The 25,246-nt window shown below is 26.3% G+C and overlaps 2 protein-coding genes across 2 annotated transcripts; both read right to left on the bottom strand.

The window, feature by feature from the left end:
- Nucleotides 1-3,015: 3,015 nt before the first annotated feature.
- On the bottom strand, nucleotides 3,016-19,535 carry LOC145844781 (leukotriene A-4 hydrolase-like). Its single transcript, XM_082952203.1, has 17 exons — nucleotides 19,342-19,535; nucleotides 19,070-19,194; nucleotides 18,481-18,640; nucleotides 18,312-18,365; nucleotides 17,969-18,070; nucleotides 14,611-14,736; nucleotides 14,319-14,459; nucleotides 11,011-11,034; nucleotides 10,857-10,927; nucleotides 7,349-7,434; nucleotides 6,964-6,989; nucleotides 6,757-6,901; nucleotides 5,747-5,850; nucleotides 5,083-5,208; nucleotides 4,541-4,630; nucleotides 3,679-3,869; nucleotides 3,016-3,424 (listed from the first exon to the last, which is right to left on the bottom strand). Exons 1-17 carry the CDS (start codon nucleotides 19,486-19,488, stop codon nucleotides 3,307-3,309), a joined length of 1,836 nt encoding a protein of 611 aa, XP_082808329.1. The 5' UTR covers nucleotides 19,489-19,535; the 3' UTR covers nucleotides 3,016-3,306.
- A 5-nt stretch (nucleotides 19,536-19,540) lies between these two features.
- LOC145844367 (glycerol-3-phosphate phosphatase-like) lies at nucleotides 19,541-22,701 on the bottom strand. Its single transcript, XM_082951762.1, has one exon. It carries the CDS (start codon nucleotides 22,658-22,660, stop codon nucleotides 21,641-21,643), a length of 1,020 nt encoding a protein of 339 aa, XP_082807888.1. The 5' UTR covers nucleotides 22,661-22,701; the 3' UTR covers nucleotides 19,541-21,640.
- Nucleotides 22,702-25,246: the final 2,545 nt, after the last annotated feature.

Raw genomic sequence — 25,246 nt, 5'->3', positions numbered from 1 at the left:
TGTTACTTTGGTTATTTTTGTTTGCGATAAATTGTAAATAGTACATTATACATAAGTAAAAAAGCGTTTTATTACTTTATGCTCAGTACAATAATTCGTAATTATCAGTCTATCTATAAACTTTGAGTAAAAATATACCATCATAGCTTTTATCTACATTCTTAAATATATATTTTTTTAAATTAAATGTTTTATTGCAAACTCTATCAGAACTAGAACACTGTAATAGGTTTGATAAATATGCAAAAGTAGTGATCTCTTTTTTTGATTTCAATGCTAATCGAATGCAGAAACTAAAACTGAACACTTAAATCAATTTTACACAAAAAGCTGATTTAGCTTACACTACGACCGCTTTTTCCATTAAAACACATTTTAAATTGAAAAATATAGAAAAGATTGGTGTGAATTTTTTAAATACTGATGTAACCTTTATAATTTTATCGTATGTACAGATGCTAAAAAAAAGTCATTCTACTAAATAAATGATTATTAAAAAGTATGAAATAAGTTAATCACTATGTTACCATCGTCAGGGTTTTTTGTTACAAAAAAATTATGTAGCACTCAAAACTTTGATAAAAAATAACTAAACTGTTTATCTGTATATTAAACTGACCTTCAAATTGAGTTATACTACTTATGTCAAGACCAAACCACTGGTTAAGTTTTACCAAGTCAATAGGACTCAATTAACAATCAGCCTCAAGAATAAATCAAAGTTGTTAAAGTTTTAATAACTTCACAAAAATTTGATTTTGCAAAATGAAAAGAAATAATTCTTATTTCTTGCTTTTTCTGGTTTCAGATTCTCTCAGAAAAAGAGATTTTTCAACGTAAGTTTGATTGAAACAGTTATCTCAGTTTACTTTTTTAGTACTTAATTTTCTCTTAAAGAATATAAATCTATAACTTTTTTACGTTGGCATGTAAATAGTTTTAATGTCATGGTCAAGACATTAAAAGGTATCCGTGGTGTGCGACTCGATAACTGAAAGGTTCTTCGTGCACCAGGTCCTCAGACCAAATATTTTGAGCGTTTTTTTTCGTTCAACAAACTATAACATAAAACTTTTATAAATCTATATAGTAATATTATAACGGCTACATCAAAAAATGACGCTGACATAGAAATTGTTTAAATTAAGATTTTGAGACAAAGTCTAACAAATTTGATAAAAGAATTGAATTCAAAATGCTCTGTAGAGAAAAAGTTTTCTGATGAAGCTCTATATTTTTCAATTGTCACTACCCCAAATTATGTTTATTAGATCAATAACAGTATTCAATTTCTTAAAAAAGATTTAACTTTTAAACATCTTTTAATTTCAATAACATAGTTTATAAACTTAAATTCAACGAATTATAATGAATTTTTTAAACCATAAATATGTGTTAAGGAAGATTAAAAGTTTTAGAGTCTTACAGCTTCTAACTTATAGCTCTTAGTTTAAAATTTATGATTTAGTTAATTATTAATAAATTAGTAATATAGTTTTTACCTTCAGATAATAATTCAATTTTTATCGTTAAGTTTTTTTTTCAATATATTTTAACTAAGTGCTTCATTTAAAAATTCACTTTTGATGATTTTTAAAGTTTTTTTTTACGAGCTTTCCGCGCGAAAATTAGTTTGCCGAATATAAAGTTTATGAAAAAAATAAATTGAATTTTTAATAAAAGTTTAACATTTCATCGTACATTATTGCACTTTAACTTACCGGATTGAAACAAATTTGACTTTTTTATTATTTAATTGTAATTTTTTTGCCTTTTCACCTTTTTTCTTTTGGCAAGTATACGAGCAAATAATTTAAATTTTTCAATAAGTTAAAATCAATATAATAACGTTTACCAAGTAACATGTGTTAAATGTGGAGGAAAATGTTTATAAGTTAGCATTCACTTTCTTTACTAGGTCTGTATGTTAAAAAAATAGATGGTTGTCCACAAATTTAATTACTAAATAATTGTTGAAAAATTTTAGGCTAAACTAATAACGCGAAGTTCTTAAAATGTAAATAGATTTATGTAATTTTTTTTTAAATAAAGCATTAAATCAGCGTGAGATAAAAAATGTATAAGACTTCAAACAAAGTTGATATATTAAAACTTTGTGAATGGTACCTGGCTGAAAATTATAAAAATGCTTATAAAGAACTTTAATTTCTTGAATATTCAAGTTTAACTATTTTACTAAAAGTCATATAACTTCTAAAAAATTTCTTTAAAAAAACCGTTAATTGTAAAAAAAGATTAAAACTACCAGTGTATCATATACCAACAAACAATTATTAAAAAATGTAGTTACAGTATAATACCACGAAGCAAACTAGCACATATTGTTTTGACAATAACTAGTTTGGTGTTTTTTTAATAAAAAAACTTTGATGACAAAAAAATTATTCTATACGATAGATTTTTTGTGTCAAATCGAAATTTTACTACCTAACATGTAAAAGTAGTTTAAAAACTCAATTTTTTTGTGAATTTGTTCAAAATTCCAGGTTTTTTAGTGATTTTTGCTCAAAATTCCTGTTTTTTGTTTTCTAAAATTTCTCAATTTCAGTTTTTTTAGCTTAAATAGTCAAGTTCTAGGATTCCAAGATTTTTGGCAACCCTGTACAAAAGATACTTGAAAAAATCTAACAGGTCATCAAAAAATGGTAGAAATAAAGAAAAAATACTTGAAGTTTTAAAATTTTTGCTTAGACAAAGAATTTTTATATGCAGTATAACAATTTACGTAAACAAATTTGTGCACACTTTTGAAAACACTCTTTATAAAATCTGTAAACTTTTAAAATATATACTCGAGCTACTTTAAGTTGTTATGCTAAAACTATTGTTATAACTATCTAAACCTACTTGTATTTTATTTTTACAATAATATTTATTACAATTTTAAATTTTTTTTGTATCATCTTTGTAGAACGATAAAAAAATTAAAAATTGCACGAAACCAAATGAGTATCTTAGCATTATAAAAAGTGGTGTTTCAGGTTATAAAAAAGTTTAGTATTTCTTATATCAAATACACAAAAATTTTATAAACATAGATCAGGATAGCAAAACAGAACACAAAAAGTTAAGTTTACAGTTAATCAGGTAAAAAAATTTACTAAAAACTTATTGCTCGCATCGCTTAATGTAACAAACAATTTTTTGTTAAAAAAACAAAAGTAAATTGTAAAAAGTGCTCCGGATTAACAAAAAAAACTTTGTTGAATAGTATGAGGCAGATAACTGGATAAAGATTGCTTAAAACAATCAAGCTGATTAAAGAACTTTTAAAAATATTAATGATTAAATGAGTTTAAGGTCCTTCATCACAACAGCGGCAGTAACCGGATGAATTGTTTTCAGTTTCAATTTGAACTCGTCCAATATTTTCTCACGGCTAAACTCCCAGTTGTACAGAAGTCTGCGTAAATTTAAAAATATTGTTTCAATTATGTTACACGATATACTTAATATGAAAAATATTATAATCGGTACAACATAAAAAAAAGAACATAACAATTAAAAAAAAATATATATATAGTGCAAAATATTTTGAGATTTTTGTAATTTTAAACAAAAACCACTGAAGAACAAAATATTATAAATAAGTTATTTAAAAATGTAGAAATATTATAAATAAATTATTTAAAATATTTTTAATAACAGTTCTCATACCTGTACATGGGTCGCACATATTTCTCCCTGCCCTGGTACACGGCAAACTGGACAGCCTGGTCCACAAATTCCTCCAACCTCGATTTAACGGCCAGTTGCAGCCACCTCCACTGTATTTCAATGTTCTTGTATACTGACCACCCGTACACCTCGTTCATCCGACGAACTTTATCCGCACTCAGGCCTGGCTTCTGGTTTTAAAATTTGTGTGAAAATAACTATCATTAAATAAACCAAATTAAATTCAATGTTGTATTAAATCATGCTAAATTTTATACAAAGTTTGACAAAATCCGAAATATTTTAAACAAAATTCTTGGCTTTTATTTGTATGATAATATTGATATATAATATTTGAGTATTGTGTTTTTTGTTAAATACTTTAATCTAATTTTTATAACTATGTATATTGTATACAGATACAACTTTTGCCTCTTGATATTAGTGCTGTGATATGTTTTGATCTGTAAAATAACTTTTACAAATATTTATTCATCAACTATATTTTTAACCATTATTTTCCAAAGAGCTAACCTAAATTTATTTTATTTAAAAAGTTTGTTGTAAGTAAGCTATAACTAAAAAAAAGACAACTATTAATAAATTTAATTTGTTGTTTGAAATTCAACACTGTGGAGTCTTTGTTTTAAATTATTAAGATTGATGAAACTAAAAAATTTTTGATGAGTGAAAAACAATTCTAAAACAATACAAATTTTTACAATTATGTAAACATAAACAAAATAACAAGTTAAACTAAGTAAAATAACTCTTAAATCAAACTTCTTACGTTAACTGTTTCTATGGAATAGTTAGACAAAGAGTAACACAAAAATTAAACTTTTCAGAGACTTCAACTGACCGCGTGCAAGAGTTCACCGAGAAACTCGAACCTCTGTTTGGTTGAAAGCTCATTCAAATCGTCCGTACTGAACTCGTCGCAATCACTTGACTAAAAATTGTTGATGACTTTTTTAAAACAACATTTCTATCAATCTTTAATAAAAGATAAAGCATCATTAGTAATAATATAAATATTTTTTTATATACATAAAACATAATCATATATTACAAAGTGTATTATACCTAAGGAATAACTTAATTGTTTTTTTAATGTAGATGCTGAGATTATTTTTTAATGTAGATAATAAGTAATATAACTACTTGGTAATTTAAAAAAATCATTTATTTTAATTAAAATTTTTTTTCAAAGAGAACGTTTGATAAAACTGGGAAATTTTATTAAAAAATTATCAAAACTTTGTGACTTCAGTTAACAAAAAGACTATGAAAAATAATATTCAAGAAGGAACTTACTCAAAGTTTTCATATACAGTTTGAAAATTGTTTTTTAATACAAAAATTAACATATTACTCAATCAAAAGTTTTATTAATTAATTTACTTTTTGCCACTTCTCGCTCAAGTCCACGCAAGCTTGCATCATAGTGACGTCATAATCAGGAATGTGAGGCGGCATCCCGGGAGAATGGAACCACGCGTTCCAATCCACACTGTCTAACACGGACTTCTGAGGAGAAATTAAAAATATTAATTTCAAAAAGGTTAATAAAGTTTGTTAACACTACTAACTAAAAAAATAAAACAAATATGCCAGCTTATTACACTAAACTCACTAAAGTCTTGAGGAAAACTACTACTACTTTCATTTGAGTTAAACAAAATTATTCCTATTTGTTTTAGGACATTTGGTATTTTTTCCCTATAGTTTTGTGAATTGTAATGAAATGTGTAATTTTAATCGGTTATAAATACTTATTCTTTACCTAATTTAAAAGCATTATGTTCTTTAATTTTTAAAATCTTTAAATTGTTTTTAGACGTGGTACAGTATAATTTCACGTAAAGAACTCATAAAAATGATTAAGGACATAGAAGGTAAAACACTTTTTTCACAATTTAAATCTTATTTTATATAGTTTTTACTAAGCTACAAGATGCTTTTTACAAACTTTAAATATTCAAAATAATTTTTGAGATACAGCCGGTCAAAGTCGGAGGCAACAATAGGTTCCTTATGGGAGGCGTAACTACTCAACAAAACTTACTTCACTCTCAAAATATTCATATAAGTAGTTTTTCCATTGTTGTGTAGTGAGGGATTTGTTCTTGAAATTATCTATGTAACTTCTTAAAAATGGTTCGAATTTTTCTGCAATTTAATTACTTTATTATCAAAAAAAAAGTTTTTCTTAAATACGTTCGATTACTTTTCCGTTTGAAATTTTAAGTTTATTTTATGTTGATAAAACATTTAACAAAAACATTGAAATTTATTTATTTGTTTATAAAAATTTAAATACTCAGATTTAGCAAAAAAAATGTAAGAATAACTTTGTAATCACAAAAACTTGACACAGAAAATAATCATAAAATTTATTTTAAGAAATCTATAAAAAACCTATAAACTTTAATGACAAGTTCAAGTTTTAGCAATTTTTAAAATCTGGTGAGGTTTTTTGTGGTTTAATTTATGCATATAAAAGTATGCAAATTAAATAAACTTGTAACTAGTGTTTTTTAAAAGGGTATAAAAACACTTTTTTTTTTTTAATAGTTTAGATACTAACTAATGATCTTAGATCACCTAAAAAACCTATCCTTAAACTGCGTTTTAAGTTGAACTTAAAACAAGTGTTTAAAAAATATTTTTTGTCAGAAAATAAAAAATTTATAGAAAATACAAAACAAATAAGATGATTTTACTTGATGACCTAATGTCACTCCCAAAGTTTAAGTTTTAAAGTTTATACATAAATTTTGGGTGAAAGTTGTGTTGTTGAATGTAATGTCGGGATCGATACAGTATTGCGATATTTTTTTTATTTTGTATTGTTATTATCTAAAATTGTAGAAGCAGTATAAGTCACCTTCCAATAGACATTTACAGGTAGTTCTTTTCATTATTTTGTTTAGGGGAGGTAAATAATTTACGATAGTCTAACTTCAATTTAATTTGTTTCCGGAAAATCCTTTTGAACCTAAGCTTTAGTTAGATTGACTTTGAAAAAACAACCTTACACTTAAAAACTCCAAAAAAAAATTAATAACAATTTACCTGGTCCTCCGAGCTTAATTTCCAGATAAGCGAGGAAAGTGAAGCCCTTCTCGTAGGGCACTCTGGAGAACGAGTCCTCGGGGTGAACTCCTTTCAGGTCGGGGACCAGGTGGGTGAGGGGGCTCTTCTCTCCGAAATTGTTGATCTGGAACAAATTTAAAATTAAAAAGTTTATCACGCGTGTTATTGGCGGTAACTAGAACTCACTGTGTCTTGAAGGTCTTTTAGCCCACCTGAAAAACAAAAAACGTTTAATTACGAAACTAATTTGTCTAAAACATGACTTGGTTGGTTTACAAGTAAAATTTAATTCATCTTGACCAGTGGTATTCACGGTGATATAAACTTGTGCACACCAACATCAAAATTTTTAATATACACGTAGAAAACCATTTTTTCGCTCTTTTTAACGAACTCCAGAATTTATAGTTTGAGTATCAAACTAATTTCGTGTTTTCCGTGAAGATCACTGATCTAGACTATTGCACCAACAATAGAGTATAAACAGAGTGCTTTTCAAAAACAAAGTGTTTTTGTTGTAGCTATATTTATTTATAAAATTAAATTAACACTTAACAGTTAAAAAACCAACCGAGAGCTTGAAATTGGCGGGTGGCTTCACCGTACATTCGGCTAATTATTTTCCTCTCTAGAAATCTCGTGTACCCTTCATTCAACCTGATTATTATTTTTTAATCAAAACAAACGCATAACTATTTATTCAAAATGTTTTTAAGTACTTATATGTTTTTTACATTTGATGTAAAGCTGTATAATAGTTTTTTTTTAAAAGGTAACTTTTTTTTTAATGGCTTGGTTCTGTTAGCAAAATACAGTTATGAGAAAACTAAGCGTGTAATTTAGATTAACAAAGACACAAACACTTAATTTCAAAATTTATTATAAAATACATCTCTATAGCGATTTAGAAAGTTCAGTTTTCTTTGTACACTTTAATAATCTTACGACAAAAAAGAAGTAGTGAAAAAATCACAAGCTGATTTATCATGTCTAAAATGAAATTAAAACTACTAATGAAAAACTTTAGATAAGGCAACAATAATAAATAGAGTATTTAATTACAAAATTATATTTATTTTTATAAGTATATAATATACTTTTATTACATGTTTTTATGGACAACTAACTTGAGTATAGGTAAAATACCCTGAGTTAGTCTGATTTTCAAGATAAACTACAAAAAATATATGTGAAACTTCATTTAACCAGCATAATAATACGTGTTTTTAAGTTAACCAGACTTCAAAAACGATATTATATGACAACAAGTAATAAACAAAAAAGCATAAATACTAAAACATTCATACTTAAACAGTTTATAAGAAGCTGTAGCAAACTTATAAGCTATTTATTTAAAAAATAATTTTTTTTTTATAGCTTGAACTGATTTTAACTTTCAAGCCAGTATTAAATAGCGAAAGTGTAAGGTACTGCGTTATTATTTCATAAAAGTAAATTGCATTGGAAAATTTGTAATATTTTTCAATTAAAATAATTTTTTTTTTCATTTTAAATTGAACTTTAAAGTTACAAAAATTACCTATAAATCTGCATCAAAAAACTAACTAGTATAAACTTTCTTGACTTAAAAATTAATGTAATTAGTGATAGTTGAAGTAAGCATAGACATATTTACTTGAATAAAAAAATCATAAATATATGCATTCATAACCAGTTAAGGACCATATAAGCAATTTACAAACTTTAAACTTTAAAAACTTGTGGAAAACTCTTTGGCGAAAGTGAGTAAATTCCCACTGGAAAAAGTCATGAGCCAACTTAAACCCCCTGTGGCCCCTTTACTACTCACACCCTCCCCCCTTTGCTGCTTATGGCCCCATAAATTTCTCTAATGGCCCACTTTAGGAAACCCTGATTTAGACCTTTTAAAAGTTACTCTAAATGCAATACGGCAATAAAAGTTAAACAAAAAAATCCCATCACCCTTACATAATCGACAAAATGTTACCTTTAAAAATTGATACAAGAACTGTTAAGCAATAAAAAAAAAGAATTTATTAAAGTCGCTGTAGCAACATGCCATGAAGTTTTAAAAATATCTAATTTCAGTTATAAACAAAAAACCAGATAATGCAGCAACCATCAAAGACAAAAAGTAAATTAAATACTAAATAAATAAAATAGTAAATTTGTAAAGATTAACCCACAGTTCTGCCAGTTTTTAAAAACTAACAATAGAAAAAATTGTTAACGGAAAAAATTAAAAATTAAACAAATTTCAAAAATTATTCAACAGAATCAAGTATAATATATCCTAAATTTCATGAGTAACATCAAAGCGTTAATTCATCGCAACAAAAGTGAAACCTTGAGGTTATACAACAACAGTAATGATGATAAAATGAAGTGTAATTGTCGAGAAATAAATTACACTTTTGAGTTAAATTAGTGTGGAAAAAATGATGTGTATAAAACCTGAATACAAATAATAATACAACATCGTCCAACAGGCACAATGTTTAAAACTAGGTGCCACAGCCATATTTGTTAAATCAAAAACCAGCAGAACATGACCTAAGCTCTCAAAATATTTTTGGAGATTAAAAACATAAAGATGTACGATATCAGCTGGGAAATTATGAATCATTGCAAAAAAGTTTAAAAAAGAGTACAAAGTACGTGTATCTTAAAATAAATGGAAATAGCTAATTATAAATTTAACTTGAACATAAGATATAAGCTTTTTTCAAACTTCCAGCATTTTAATACAAAACATACTTTTCAATGTATTTTATTTAGCGCTTTGTTTTGTATTTAATTTTTATCTGTTAATCATGATGTTATTTAGTGTTACCAATAAATTTGATTGTGTTTATTACACTTCCTTAGTCCTATAAAGTTTTAAAACAAACCCTGTTTTGTAATTTTTTTTTGCTAGCCAGGGTTGCCACTGGTTTTTTCAAAAAATTTTTCCAGGTTTTTAAAACTACACGATTTTAGGTCTAATTTTAGATTAAAGTTAAGTTCGAGGTAAAAAAAAGTTAAATAGTATAAGAACATTGAAAAGATACTGCAAAGCTACTTTAAATATGTTTTTTAGCAAAAAAAAGGTGATAACAAAAAAAAATTAAATGATAATTTTTTTTGTGTCAAATTTTTATTTTACTAATTAATATGTAAATTTGTTAAAAATTCCAGGTTTGTCAAGGTTTTTTAGTGATTTTTATTCAAAATTCCAGATTATTTCTATTTTCTTTTTTAATTTTTCAAACTCCAGGTTTTTTAGCCTAGATTGTCAAATTCTAGGTATTTCCAGGGTTTAGATTTTTTGGAAACCCTACCTAGCTGTATTTCTAAGTAATTTTTACAAAAGTATTACATATGTATTTTTGAGTTTAATAAGTATTTAAAATTACAATATGTTTATAATTATTCAAAGTTACGTGTATGTTAGTATATTTTTAAATAGTTTATAAGTACCATTTTATTGCAAGACAAACATTTTTTTTCATTATAAACTTTATTAAAAATTTAAGCGCTTTCGGAATTTACAAACTCACTTATCAAAAATACTATACACTAACTAGTTAACTAAACGTAAAATAAATAGACTGAAGCTAAATTATTTGTAAAAAACACAACTAATTAAAACGACAAGTAATTAACAAAAAATAAATAGTTTTTGTATTTCAAAAGTTCCCAAAGAGAAATAATTGACATACGATAATATTTAACTGTCGTTCATACATATATGTTAGTCTTCTTTGTAAGTATAGACTTTATTAAAAAACTCATGAATAACAATATATTAATGTGGACTATGAATTTATAAAGAAGACTATAGAGACTTCAGCTCAGTATATAAATGTCATTTAATCTATTAGACGTTGGGAAAGAGCAAAACAAATTTGCAACAATTTTCATTAAATAGTGTTTTTGGTTCACTCACAGATTCATAGTAGGTTGTAGTATCCAAAAAAAGGATTTTTTTTAAAGAGAGATGTATCATTTTTTATATGGGAAATATGTAGCGCTGCAAAATCGTTCAGTACCCGTCTCTGTGTCGCTTAAAACAGAAAATCAACAATTTAGAAAAGAGTAAAAATACCAAAACTAACCAGAAGTCTTCCCAAGTTTGATTGGTGACCAAGTTTCCAGTCCAACTGTGGGATATTTCGTGAGCTATCACCTAAAAAAACGAGTTGTAAATTTTTTGCTGGATATTTTACTAAGGCTAATAAGTAATTTAACAAATAAAAATCTAAAACTCACATGGGTTAATGATCTATCCCCAGCCTGCAAAATTAATTATGTTTTAGATTTTATATGAACATTTAGATCGAAAGTGGTAAAAACTCTGTAAAAATGAAAAAAAAAAGTTTTTTAAAGGTTTATTTAAATGCACCTCAAAAAGCTTTTTTTTTAAAGATTCATGTTAAAATTAGTGTATAAGTATGTGGTAGCAGTTTAATTTTAAGCATAAAAACAACTTAGTTATATTTTAATGTTTATACAAAATAAATAAAGTCTAAAAAAAAAAATATTTTTAAACTTAAAACAAATACTATGAAAAAAACTCTTTATAAATAACGATATAAAATTATATTTTTTTATTAGTAGGTCAAATGTAAAATTATATTGTTTGTCTTAAAACTTTAGTTTTGTAGTTAAAGTAAGAATTGAGTTATAATTTAATTGTAATTTTTTATAAATGTAACTTCAAACAAGTTTTTCAATGTGATTTCGTTATTTGTTTGATATTAAAAAAAATTATTGTAGACACTGTTGATTAACATAACTAGAACCTATTTAAATAAACGCTAGTATCTAAAAAACTAAACAAGTTTAACTAATAACAAGTTTATTAAATAACAATATAAATATAATTAATAATTACGAATTTTAATGCTTTTTTTAAAGTAGATTTTTAGAAGTTAAAAAAAATCAAAGTGTACAGAAAATAAAGTATACTTTATTTAAGTGCAAGAACTTTCTAGTTCTTTCAATGACAATTTAAGTAATGTTGAAATGGGCTTAAAATTAAACAAATAAAAATTTGAACGTGTGTTACTTATAATACTGAATATCATTTAATTTGTTAAGCTCTTTATTTAGTTTTTATTGGCAGGATTAATAAATTAACAAACGTTGCTAAACAAACAACATGTATGCATTGTGTAAAAATATTCTTTGCAGCCGAAAACAACATTTTTTTTTTGCCAAATTTATAAACAAATTTGTGGTCAAAACTATAAAGCACTGTACTTAAGCTTTTATATATAAACTAATTAGTTTGATTATACTTGAGCTATAATTGATTATATATAATAAAAAAATAAACTTACTAAGAATATATATTTATAACGAAACTAATTCGAAACAATTGAAAAAATAGGCTTAAAATATCTATTTAATCAAGTATTTTCTTAATTGTTGTTGTTGATATAAAAAACAATATTTTAACCATAGCTTAGTTTTGTGTATATTAAAAATTAATAATGGTTATTTTACTACGTATAAACTCAAAATCATCAGTGTGTTATTTTTATTTTGATATCAACGTTATTAATGTCATAACAGAGTTATAAAATATTAAATTTAACTAAACACTGATCATACCATTTAAACTATTATAACTTTATTTCAGTAAAGTAATGAGTATAGTAAATGCTAGCAAAAAAATTACTAGCATTTAATAAAAAAAAACACTATCTTTATGTTTTAAGTGTATCAATGTAAAAAAAAGTATGTATATGTTAAAGTATAAAAATAATTTATAATAGAAAAAAACGAAGCATACATTATAACAAATATTACCTAAATTTTCATTGCACAGTAAAATAATTTCTATGCTCACTGTTGTATACACTGCGAAAACCAGTGATATAGTTACATTAACAAGCAACATTTTTAGTAATTTTACATAAAAACAACAATTTTACTGAGCTAATACTTTATGCATTTGTTTAAATTAACAAACATATTTGATTAGTAAATATTCTATGCATTTTTTTCAAGTACTATTTGTGTTTTTTAAATTAACAATTCATATGTTAAATTAATGTCTGATGATTATTTACGATTAAAACAAATATTGCATTATTTTTGTTTAATGACAAAAATTTATGTCCACTTATTAACTACCTGAAAGACATATTTAGTTCAATTTCTTGTTTTAACGTTTATAGCTTAACGACTATATAAATTACCGGATATAATAAATTTCCTTTTTTAACATAGCTCATTCAGTATCAAATTTATAAAGTGAAAGCTTAATACTAAACCTGTTTAAATCAGTTTTATAAACTAAAGTTTTTTTTTAAACTTTACTAGCTAATTATTTTACAATTAGTAGAAATTTTTGAAACTACGTTTATTTAAATAACCCTACATTGTTATTACTCCATTTTTTTACTGTATAGTTTTTTGAAAAAGTTTAATAATTACTTGAAGAACTAAGTGTAATAAACTAACATACTTACTTTATAAACTTAAAAATTTGAAAATTATAAGGTATTACACTTGTTTTAAGCTTTATTGTAAACATAAGCATTTTAATTCAACTGATGTAGTTCCTTAAAGTGATTTATTTTAAAACTATTTTAGTAAAAGTAATATATAAATTAGTTAAACATTTCAAAACTTCCAAAACTATAAAAATATTTTAAATTTACCTTTAATACTATATTTTAAATTCAAATTTATTACAAAACTAAAAAGCATCTTCATTTATTATTAGGTTTTTAATATAATATTATTTTAAACATACAAATGATATTTTTTTTGTCAATCTAATTTTAAAATATTCTAATTAACTCTCATTCTAATTTGCATGTTTCATTATATTATAAGTATTAACTTTGATAGTAAAAAAATAGAAAACAATTTAAAGTTATTCGTATTTTATAATTAAATTTTTTCAACTAAAACTCATCTATATAGTATTATACAATAAAACACACATTTATTTTATCCTTGATATTAAAAATTGCAACGTAACTGTAAAGTTAACTAATTTGACAATGTTTTCAATATTTACTGATTAGTATGTGATGGAATGTGAAATCAATATTGTGCTGATTTATACACTTAAAGGCCATTACTTTTTAAACGCTTACTATTTGTAAATATAAATCTATAAACAGACACTTTCAAAAAGTTAAGGAGAAGGTAGATTTTTAGTTAACTTTTAAAATTTCTGAGAAAATTGACCTCAAAAAATTTGCGGTCCATACGTTTGTATCGGAAATTTTTTATAAAAACTACAATATTTCAAAAGTTAAATAAGATTTTTCATTCTATAAAAACTGGCTTGTAGTTTGTACTCCAAGCTTTCATATAAGATCCAATGTCATTTTTAGTAAAAAAATATGTCGGACCCCCCTATGCCCTTAGTTTAACTCAAAAAATATAAAAACCAGTTGCATATAGTTGCCTCTAAGTTTTACACAAAACACTCCAAGAGCTAAATTGTTAAAAACCATTGAAAAAGTCTAACTGATTTTTACTACAACAATCTAACTACTTTCCATTGTTTCAGTAAATATAAGAACAAACAATAAAACTACAAATTTGCAAACCAGCAGGGCGGGAGTGACGAACGTGAGGCACGGATTTTCCATTCCCCCGAACGGAAAGGTCGGGGGAAGCACCAGCAAGTCGTACCTGCCCCACAAATATTCCCCCGCCAGCCCCTCCGCCGTCGCTATGAACTTCTCCGTCTGCAAGTTTATGAGTTTTGGAAATTAAAATTTAGTGGAGTATTTGGATAAAAAATTGATGTGATTTTGTAACATTTAACACAAAAATCTACTTAAGTTTTAAATATAAAAAGTGTTTAAAGTTTAAGAATATAAAATTTAGTAAACAAGCCTCCTCAAATTCCCACGCTGCCTGCTCCACCATTGGCTGTTCGCACCAAACACGTGACCTCGGCCCGATTTCGCGCGAAACCAGTTTTCCCGCCACGATTGCGAGCAGGTAAGAAGGAATTGGCAGCTGAAAGTTTGTAAAATTAAAAAAAACTAATTATTACTTCAGTATTAATAAAAAATATTAAAGTAAAAAAAACATTTATATAATTTTTTTGATATGTAACTTAAATAGTAACTTTGTTTACATCATCCATGGAAATAAGTCTACACTGATTGAAAACAAATACTTGTTATTAAACGATTTAATTTTTTTTACTGTTATATGTCCTTTAAAATCGGATCTATTTCAAAAAAATTTTGTGAAGTTATTTTTAAGTATTCATTTTAGTTTATTAAAAGACTACGCTAAATTATGAAGTTATAAAGTTGCATATTTTATTAATTTTTTTTAACAAATGACAACTTAAAAAGTTATTAAATATAACTATAATAAAATATAATATAAAAAAGAATATAACGTTAAAATTTGATAGTTACTTATTTACCTTTAAAAAATTTTATTTAGAATAAGAGTTTTTAGTTCAACAAAATTTACAAACTAAAGTAGATAAAATACATAATGAAAAATATCAGTTTTATTTAGAAGTGAAAAGTCTTTATATATAGCATTGTTGAATCGAATGTGTACGTATTACTACTTGGATATGTCAAACAATGTAGTCAAACTTAATTAGTGCCTCAAAACATCATATATAAGAGAATTAAACTTTTTAAACAACATACACGCTATATTCATATATAATTACACAGCGAAAGAAAGTAAACTTATACTTATGTAATAAAACTAATAAATAAAATGATCTTCAAATATTAATTGCATTCATTTTATTAGTACAACTTTTAAATGAGCGTAATCACCTATAAGAAATGCATAGAAAAAAAACTGCTTTAAAACTAAACATAAAGAAAATAAATCAAGTCATAGAAACAGTAATACTAAGTTCTTTTAGTGTTTAAAGTTTAAGCTTTGCTATTTAAGTATAGCACTAAAATAAACCGTACGACCATCAACATCAATCCACGTGACGTTCTGCGACCTGGTTTCGTTTTTATCAAAATTAATAAAGCAGACATGGCATTAAGTTTGTATAGGTAGAATCAGAGATCTTTTTGAATCAATACTTTTTTGACGTTTTGAGTTATTACTAGCTCTTCAGCCTTAAAACGTCTTTTGATATAATGATTGATTGTGATACTTTTTTTTATTGGAACTAAATGAATTAACACACATTCGGTATGCAATTGATACTTTTATTCTATTTACAATTTGTCGCAGTCTGTGCCCAGTGTAATACTTGAAATTTAATTTAAGCTGGTTTACAACCATAAAATTATGGTTTAAAATAAAACATAAAGAACATATAAGTCTACAAACTAAGACTGATATCCGAGTCTTTTTGGGATGGGTCACTTTCACGGGGATTTAACTTAAGTTACAATTAAACAAATGCTATAATTTTTTTTTAAATAAGTATTTAGAAAAGCTAAACTTAAAATATAATTAAAAAGAACCAAATAAAACTAGTGCAAAAGTGACCCTCTTACAAAATTGATGACTTGTGCAAAAGTGTTGAAACATAAGCGAGTTATTTCGCTTTAATCTAGTTTATTTGTATTAAAATGTTTTAACATCAGTGCTTAGTGAATTAAAATAAACACTTGGGAGGAAAATAAACACAACTCTGCATAAGACAGTAAAGACAATATTAATCTGCTAAAAACAATATTAAAAGACTAAAATAATCACTTTAAAGACAAACAAGGCATAAACAAAGCTAGTTTTATAAAAGACTAAACATGCTCGTTAACTAACTGAATTGAAGCAAAAAAGGATGCGATATAACTACATTAATTTTTTCAGGAAAAGTTATTTATTAGACAAATGACTATACTATTTTCAGCTTTTTACTTTTAAACTTTTCTAACATCAATGCTCCTGTTATCTGCAGCCAGAAAGAGCTTGTTGAAAACTCTTACACTGATACAGTAGTTTTTCAATGCTATGTTAAAAGATTAAAACAGATATGTAAATACCCGCTCAATAACACAACTAACTTTCTAGTTTGTTTTACTAGTTTAAGAAAAATCAAATGAATTTGATATGTTTAGAATCCTACGTAACTAATAATGATTATTTACACAGATGATAATGAAGTTTAAAAATACTACTAAAATAATTGAGTAACTTTGAAAAAAAAAACGTTTTTTAACCTACATTAACTAATAAACCCCTACTGGGAAAAGAAATATTAAAAAATACATATTGGAAAACATAGTCTAGAAAAGTTAAACTGTATTTTTATTAATTATATTTAAACATAGACTTATTGTCATAACTTGGTGCTTCGAAGAGATAAAATAAAACTGTAACAATTATACAAAATTAAAGCGATCCACAAAAACTTTATGTCAACAAAATTCCCGTCCGTTACTTATAGAATTCAACAAAATCTAGACCATCAAACAAAAAAGCTGTTTTATAGAATATTTTAAAACCATTCAAGCGTTGATCGATTAAGGAACAAAACTACCACTCTAATTTAAAACAGCAAAGAAAAAACTTGGCTTGTCATAAAAAGAAGGAGACTATAAATCAATCATTGATCCAATTTTTTATTGATCCAATAAATATTAAATGAAAATTTACAACTGAGTTTTTCATCAAAAACTTTTTTAATTTCTTTAGCAATGAAAAAAGATTTATTAATATTTGTAAAACTACAATATGCATCAGTTACAATTTTAAAAGTGTGTATCACTGTGTATTTGTTTATTCTTGGTAGTTTAGTACAAGGAGCTTTTTGTTTAAATTACTGTGAATATTTTATACAGCTGTAGAAATTTTGTTTATAAGAAACAAAAAACTCTTTGCTGTGTCAATTACTTGGATCTGGATTTAGTCATATCTGGAACCCTTGGTTTGGTTGCTTCTGAAGTAAAACCAAAATCTATTATTTGATTTATTGAATAAATGTGTCTTAAATACTTTTACAAAAACGTAGCTACAGTAATCAACAATTTTGTTTTCTAGTTGAGCATCATATCACTATACATGTTTTTGATAAATTGATTTCACAGAAGCATGCAGTAAAAGTATAAATTTTATAAAACACGAATTTTTTTTTAACAAGTTGTGAACTAGGATTTTGATGATAATGAAGTTAAAATATTAAACATCACATTTTTAACAAGAGTTAATAAAAAAAAAGCATTTGTTATTTTTATAAGTAAACAAATACTCATTGTAATTTGTATTTTGAGCAACTTTCTTTAGTCTACAGAACCATATTACTAACATTTTGCTGGTAATGAAAAGTAACTGTGTCATCTTTGTTTACTGTTTTCGGTTTGCTTTCAACAGCGCTCATCAGCACTGTAAGTGGTGAGACAACGGTGACCTGGTAAAAATATCTTTATTCATAACAAGCTGAACTATTTGATTTTGAACCAATCGCCTAATTACTTATTTCAATTAACGGATACAAAAGAAACAAGTATGATTGGGAGTTTTCTTGAAATTATTTCTTTTGTATAGCTTAATTTTACTTTTTGAATAAGATTTTTTAACTTTATATAACAAATATTACACAACCTAATGAAGTTTTAAATCTATTGAGCAACTATAAAATAAATGTTCACCTGAGCGTTGTATGTGAACTTGTCGCAAGGCGTGTCTTGACATGGTTTGCAGTTTCAAAAAAATGACAATCTAAACTAAAAATTTGTTGAAATCAATTGAATGTAAAAACGCTTAAACCTTTTTATAAAAATTTAAGCACCTTACAATTTTATAATTTTAAACTTCAAAATTAATTTCAAACAAAAATAATAGAATATTTTCAATAACTTGACATTGGCTATACATGTACGGATGGGTTTTCTCAATAGTTTGTTGTGGATCCATCCACAACAGAGCTTTTGCCGAGTCTGAAGTTTCATAACCAATTTTTACGCTAAACTTCTCGTTTCTGTGCAAATATTTATTATTAAGATTTTAGCATAACAGAACAAAATAGTGATTGTATTTTTTCGCTCCTTGCAAAGTTATTAACTGAAATGTACTAAGATTTTGACAGTAACTGCCTAGTTTCTCTTGATTTTTCAGTACACAAAAGATAAACTATTTTTTACTTGTTGTCACTACACAAATTATAAGTTATTATTTATTTCTATTATTATAGACTTTCGTAAAACTTATTTTAAAATTTTCAATAAATTTGCATTTCAAAACAAAAGTTGTTTTTTAGATATTTAGCTTATACTTGTTGTTTAACTTAGTATTAAACACATAATAAACTTAACTACTTAAAAAAAAAATACAAAACTAAAACTTTTGTTTTTAGGATGCATCTACAAACTAAAAACTCATACTATACGTACAAAATAAATATTTTTACTTTTCTAGATCATATGGCATTATTATAGATAGTGCTGTTCCAAAAACTCCAGGAGACATTGAGAATTCAGCTGGTTTGCCATTTACCCGCAATTCTTTTACATTTATATCAGTTGCATCGAACACCTAGAACAGGTTTAAAGCTTCAATATTTTTATAAATTTTTTCTATATATAATCTACTAAACCTTTTTTGCAGTTATGTAAAAAAATTAAAACTAACTCTTCTATAAAAGAAAGTAAAAAAAAAGTACATATGAGAAAACAAACTTACAAGTTTACTGCAAGTACTTGTCTTAACTTGCATCTCATACTCAGCATGGCCCCTCAACACTTTCTTGTCGAAATCAACAACCCAAAATACATTTATGTGATTTGTTTTAAATATTTCTGGGTGTGAACTCGAGCTTGGGTCTGTCATTTTTTCAGATTTCTCCGATATATACTAATTATTTTATCCTGCAGGCTAAAAATATTGTTTTTACATGATTAAGCATAGAACTAGCAAAGCTTATAGACAAGTTAAACTTTTAAGAAACAAAAAATTGAAAAAATGAACAAAATCCTACAGAATTGAATAAGTGTCACTTTTAAACTGGTGACTTTGTTTACGAAAAGTTGTTAGGTTTTCACAAGAGACTTATTTGAACATGAGTTATTCTCAAGCTAAGGTGTAAATTAGGGGTGGGCAACGTACAGCCCGCGGACCGGATCAGACCTGCAGAGTGAAAATGACGGCCCCCAAACGCTTTTTAAAATTCAATGGAATCTGACCCGCGGATAAAAATGGCCAGCCTGCCAAAATTAGTATTATAAAATTAGTATAAAACTTTGTATCAAATTTTAAGAAAACAAATTGTATGAGTTAGACATTTCTAATTTATTTTTTAACTTATGTGTAGTAATAAAAAACCATTTCGCCATACTATTTTGTTTTGTTTAAACTCAGTTGGAATACCCTTTTGACAAATTACCTTAAGCAGAATGTTTTATTTTAAATCTGATATTTAACATATCTAACATGTCAATGACATTCATAAACAATAGACGAGTCAAATATGACATATATTCCTGAATAAATAATTAGTTTATTATAAGTGTTCAAAAATATAGGTTTAATCGTTTGCTAACAAAAGATCCTAGTGAAGTAACTTCACTGGAATATAAATAAAAATAAATTGTACAGTAATCTTCCTTTATTGTACCAACATATGTTTCTGTGTGTTAACGAGCAACACATTTTAACTGGGTTCTATAAAAAAGTTAAAGTGTGTTGATTCGTTAACACACAGAAACATATGTTGGTACAATAAAGGAAGATTACTGTACAACTCGTTTTTATTTAAGTTTATTATATCAATATCAAGAAAAATTTTTTATTATTATTTCCCAACAAGTAGTTGACAACTATTTTCAGTCAAACTGATAAAATTTACATTTTAAGAAAGTTTAGGAAAAGTTTTAATATGCGTTTGGGACCTAAAGCCGTTAATTAGGCAACTTTTTAAAATGGCCAGACAAAGTTTAAACGAAAGGTATAAATGTTTTCCTCAATTCTCTAATAAGAATTGGTTTTCAGATTTTGCATTCTTGGTTATTTTGTTTAGGCATATGAACAAACAGAAAACCGAACTAATGGGGAAGGGTAATTTTGCTCATGAAAGTACTTTATTTAAAGTTAAGGCATAAGGGTTAAAGCTAAAATTATTTTCTTTCCATCTCAGTAAGAATAACTGCACACAATTTGCAACACTTTAAAATACTAAACAATTAGTGATATCAATGGAAAAGTGCATTAACATCTAGTTTCAGCTGAAAAAGGGTTAGGTTTGACGATGAACTTCAGTAAAACAATTCCCTTATAGAAAAATTTAAAACTGAAAAAAGCTACAAAATTTATGATACACTAAACAAGTTAAAGTTTGTCTTGAGCAATTTTTAGTAGTCAAGTTATTGCATTTATAAAACTATAATTAACTCTGCCCAGGTTATAATATATACAGAAATCTGAATACTTAGTAAACTTCAACTTGAAATGTACTTACTTGAAAAGTATTAGTGAATTAAATGGATTCAAAATAGTGATCAGCCAGATCCATAAAGTTAGTTCCCAGCCAAATCCAAATAATAATTTATAATTAAGATCTAGTCAAATACAGATCCTAAAAAGGGATGATCTGACCAGATCTGTATAGTGTAACTGGTGGATTACTAATTCAAAATGATCCGGCCTGCCAATTAAAAACGTTGCTCACCCCTAGTTTTAGTTAAAGGTTACTGAAATTTTGAGTTAGAGATGAGGACAATTATGAAAATTTGATAACATGTATTACACATGCTGATGTTTTATAGTAACAAAAAAGATTTGATTAAACAATTTAAATTTAGAAGAATTAAAAAAAAACTATAACTACAAACATTTAATGTTAATATTACAGTATATAACTTATATTTTGTTCTAAATAAAAACTATAAAAAACAAGCATAAATTTTTTATAACTATTAATTATTGAATTCCGATAAGAAAGTTACAAAAGTAATCTTGACTTCAAAGATAAGTATAGCTTATTATATTAATATGCAGACCAATCATCTAAAGAATTTAAATAAAACATAGGAACTTGATTTAGTTTTTCAGGGTCCAAACAAGCTTCTTCTAAAGTTTTTTCACTTGAAACACCACTCAGAACAAGCAGAGTCTTCATGTTGTTTTTATTACCAAACAAAATATCAGTGTTCATTCTGTCACCCACCATCAAGGCCCTGCTGTAATCGATTTCTACTTGTTTGTTAATGCAGTCAAGCATGAAGTGATGAGGCTTACCACACCACACATCTGGTTGGCGCTGCGCGGCAAAACAAACAGAGTTGACAATCACTCCCGTCCCGATGACCACGTGGTTGGCACCTGGCAGCGGCATGTGGGCGTCTTCGTTTGTTGCCACAAACTTGCACTCTGGATTCTTTAAGTAAGAAGCGGCTTTGATGAGCTTTGTGAAGCTTATGTGGCCGTCCATTCCAACCAAAACCGCCTCAACTTTGCTGTCCAGTGGAATTTCCAGTATTTCAGGAATAGACTGTTTTGTCACCTGGTTGTCTTGGCCGCTGCCAAAGCAGCTTATTCCTACTTTTCTCAGCTCGTCTTCCATTGCTGGACTTCCAACAACATAAACTTTTCCATCAGCTGTGACTTTGTCTTTCAAGTAAAGAGCGCTGGTGTAGGCAGTTGCAAAAACTTCTGTGACTTTTGCATCGAAGCCAAGCTTGGCAAACTTGCTGAAGTACTCATCTCTTGTTTTTGTGCTGTTGTTTGAAACAAAGAAAACTTTTTTGCCTCGCTTTCTCAACTGGCTGATGACTTTCACTGCGCCTTTGATTGCTTCGTCTCCGTGCCAAATTACTCCGTCACAATCAAACAGAAAAGTGTCAACTTGACTCATTAGTTCTTCATAGCAAGCTTTTTCGTTGGCCAACTTTGCTTTTGGTCTTTCCACTGCACTTGATGACATTTTATAAAAAGACAATATTTTATTACTAAAAGAAAATTTGTGAGTTAAAGAAAGTAGCTTTTTGTAACTTGACACCAAGTTCATGGTAAAATATAATTGTATAGTAAGTTACTAGTTTTAAAACAATTATATCTGAAAAAAGCAAAGCAACTCTGAAATTAGTAATTAATTGTTATTACTTGTTATTGAAAGTAAATAAACTAGTATAAAACTTTAATTAAACTTTGTATTTTCTAATAAATATATGTCACATGTAAAATAAGTTTTTTAAATTTTGTAGAATTAAAATGAGCTAACTATAGGGTTGCAATTAAAAGTAAAAAAAAAATTAAAAAGAACAGTGTAAACTTTTTAAAACTATATTATCTGTTTAAAGGTTCTGTGTTTTATAAGTAAAATTTTTTGTATTATTTTAAATTATATATTTTTTTTAAGTTAAGAAAAGTTTCTTAAACATTTAATAGTTTTCATTGCAAATATTGTTTTAGGAATGTATTTACTTAACATCAGGTGCACACACTTAAATGAGCACTCAAAAAACTAAAATTTTGTGTTGTAGCTTAGAGTTGTACAAAAGAATAATTGACATACCAAAAGACAATTTACGAATTTTAAATATTATAAAATTGTTGCTTTTGTAGCTTAATAAAATTATTTTAATGTGGGAAATCATATAAAAAACAACTCAAAAATTGAGCTTCTTAGCTGTTAGAAAATTTGAGCTAACAGCATTTAAATATCTTATTATTTTTGTTAAGGCAATAGAGAATTGCAATTTTTCCCAACAATTCTTCACTTTGTTTTAAACCTTATGCTTACAGTAACTTTTAGAATTTATTCATACTTTTCTACAAAAAGAGTTTTAAACAAACATATAGGGTTTTTTTTTAAATACATTAACTACAAACATTTGTTGGTAGCTGATATTTTTATGAAAAACAAAAGTTCCCCAAAAATATTTTTTTCCAATGCACCAGAGAATTTTTGAAACTGATTATTTTTGCCTGAAGGTAAAACAAACCGATTTAGCAATCTTGTTAAAATGTGTTGAATATGCGAATGAATTAAATTGACAAAACTTTTTGAAACATCAAAATGTATACTAAAACGAACACAACTGATATTGATAATAAGTTAGCAGGAGCAATTTTAATTCTTTTACAGCTGCAACTAACATGTTGTATTTAAGAAAGTTGTCAGGTAAAAACAATGATACACCTGTTTTTGACAACACTTTTGAGCAGAATTTTCTTATGAAACTCAGTAACTGTTGTCATTCTTTAATCTCAACAGTCACCAAAGGGAATGCCAAAGTTTTTTGACCTGTGATAACTGTTGTCAAGATGGCTCTAAAATTTCCTTGTATACCTTCAGGTTGTGTTTCTCAGTCTACTGATATTTGCTTTGTTTAAAGAGCTATAAAGGTGAGTAAAAACTATTTTGAGTCTTTCTCAATTTCTAAAACCCTAGTACTTGCATCTCAACAAAAAAAAAATCTAGTTCTTGAACAAATTGGCTATAAAACAACAAAAAATTGGAGCTAGATCAACTAAATCTCATTCAAGTTCTAGGAAAAAAACTAACTTGCAATTTTCAATTAATCTTAATAACAGTTTTTTATAAGTTTAAAGTAGATTGAGTTATCCTGAGATTTTTAGAAATTTCAAACTACCATGAGCTATCCTAAGTTTTTAGCAACTCCTTATATCTAGCTACTCTGTCAGGCTTTATGCTTTGAAGATACTGCAAGTCAGCTTGGATGATACTTTTTTCTTGAGATAGAAAAGGTTTTCAAAGCTTTTTTTTGTTAAGTTTCTTTAGGTCATAAGGGCATAGTTTCCTCTAAAGGTAATCCTTTGCCTTTATTACCTTTGACTAATGACTTGTGAAGCTGTAGCAGATTCTCTAACTCATAATTAAGTTTCAAATTATTTTAGGATTAATACCAGATTTTTTTATGTTTAAATGACACTTCTTTATAAACAAATTTATTAACTCAAAATTTCCAAATGTAGTTGTATTTTTATTATTTTTAGTTATTTTTTTATATTATTCATATCAAGTAGTACTAGCAAGTAATTTGGAACTAGCTATACTTAAATAGGACTACCTGGTGACTTTCCATACAAACGTTAGCATGTATACTTCAAACCCATTTTTTGATAAAAAATATATTTCCTCTTATGATTTCTCTAGCTAGAGACTTAAAATTTTTGATAACTATCTTTTTATTAATTGAAACAATATTAAGTTGACATTTTAGATATTATTAAAAAGAAAGGAAAAAAATCATTTATATAAAATTTAAAAATAAACTTTAATCAATAATTTTATTTAAAAAGCAACAAAATTTTTGAAGACTAAAATTTTAAAGTTTAAAAAAGTTTTTTTTTTAATTTGTAGTTATTAAATCTAAATACATTTTTTCTAATGATTTGCTTCTTTTACTTTTAGACTTCTTAGACTTTTAGGACTGTAGCGTTTTGTAAATTATTAATGTTAACTAGAAATATTAAGGGCTCCGAAACTCAGCCTTTAGGTACTTTTAATTCTATACTTACAAATGTTGATATTACACTTCAAAATATACAAACTTTTTTTTAGTTATAAATGATGCAATAATTTAAGCATTTCCCCTTTTATTCAATAATGTTCTATATTTTCTTATAA

The sequence above is a fragment of the Thalia democratica genome, chromosome 9 (genome assembly GCF_965202585.1).
Source record: "Thalia democratica chromosome 9, ktThaDemo2.hap1.1, whole genome shotgun sequence".
NCBI classification, from domain to species: Eukaryota; Metazoa; Chordata; class Thaliacea; order Salpida; family Salpidae; genus Thalia; species Thalia democratica.
Note: the sequence above shows the minus strand (reverse complement) of the source record. Positions and strands in the feature narration are given on the sequence as shown.

What these genes read in the sequence shown, in the direction of transcription:
- LOC145844781 (XM_082952203.1), bottom strand. Translation starts at nt 19,488, where the DNA reads ATGACAGACCCAAGCTCGAGTTCACACCCAGAAATATTTAAAACAAAT. An exon ending in CCGCCAATTTCAAGCTCTCG is followed by an intron (nt 6,990 to 7,348) that starts GTTGGTTTTTTA and finishes TTTGTTTTTCAG; the next exon opens with GTGGGCTAAAAGACCTTCAA. An exon ending in TATGTGCGACCCATGTACAG is followed by an intron (nt 3,425 to 3,678) that starts GTATGAGAACTG and finishes AAATTTACGCAG; the next exon opens with ACTTCTGTACAACTGGGAGT.
- LOC145844367 (XM_082951762.1), bottom strand. Translation starts at nt 22,660, where the DNA reads ATGAACTTGGTGTCAAGTTACAAAAAGCTACTTTCTTTAACTCACAAA.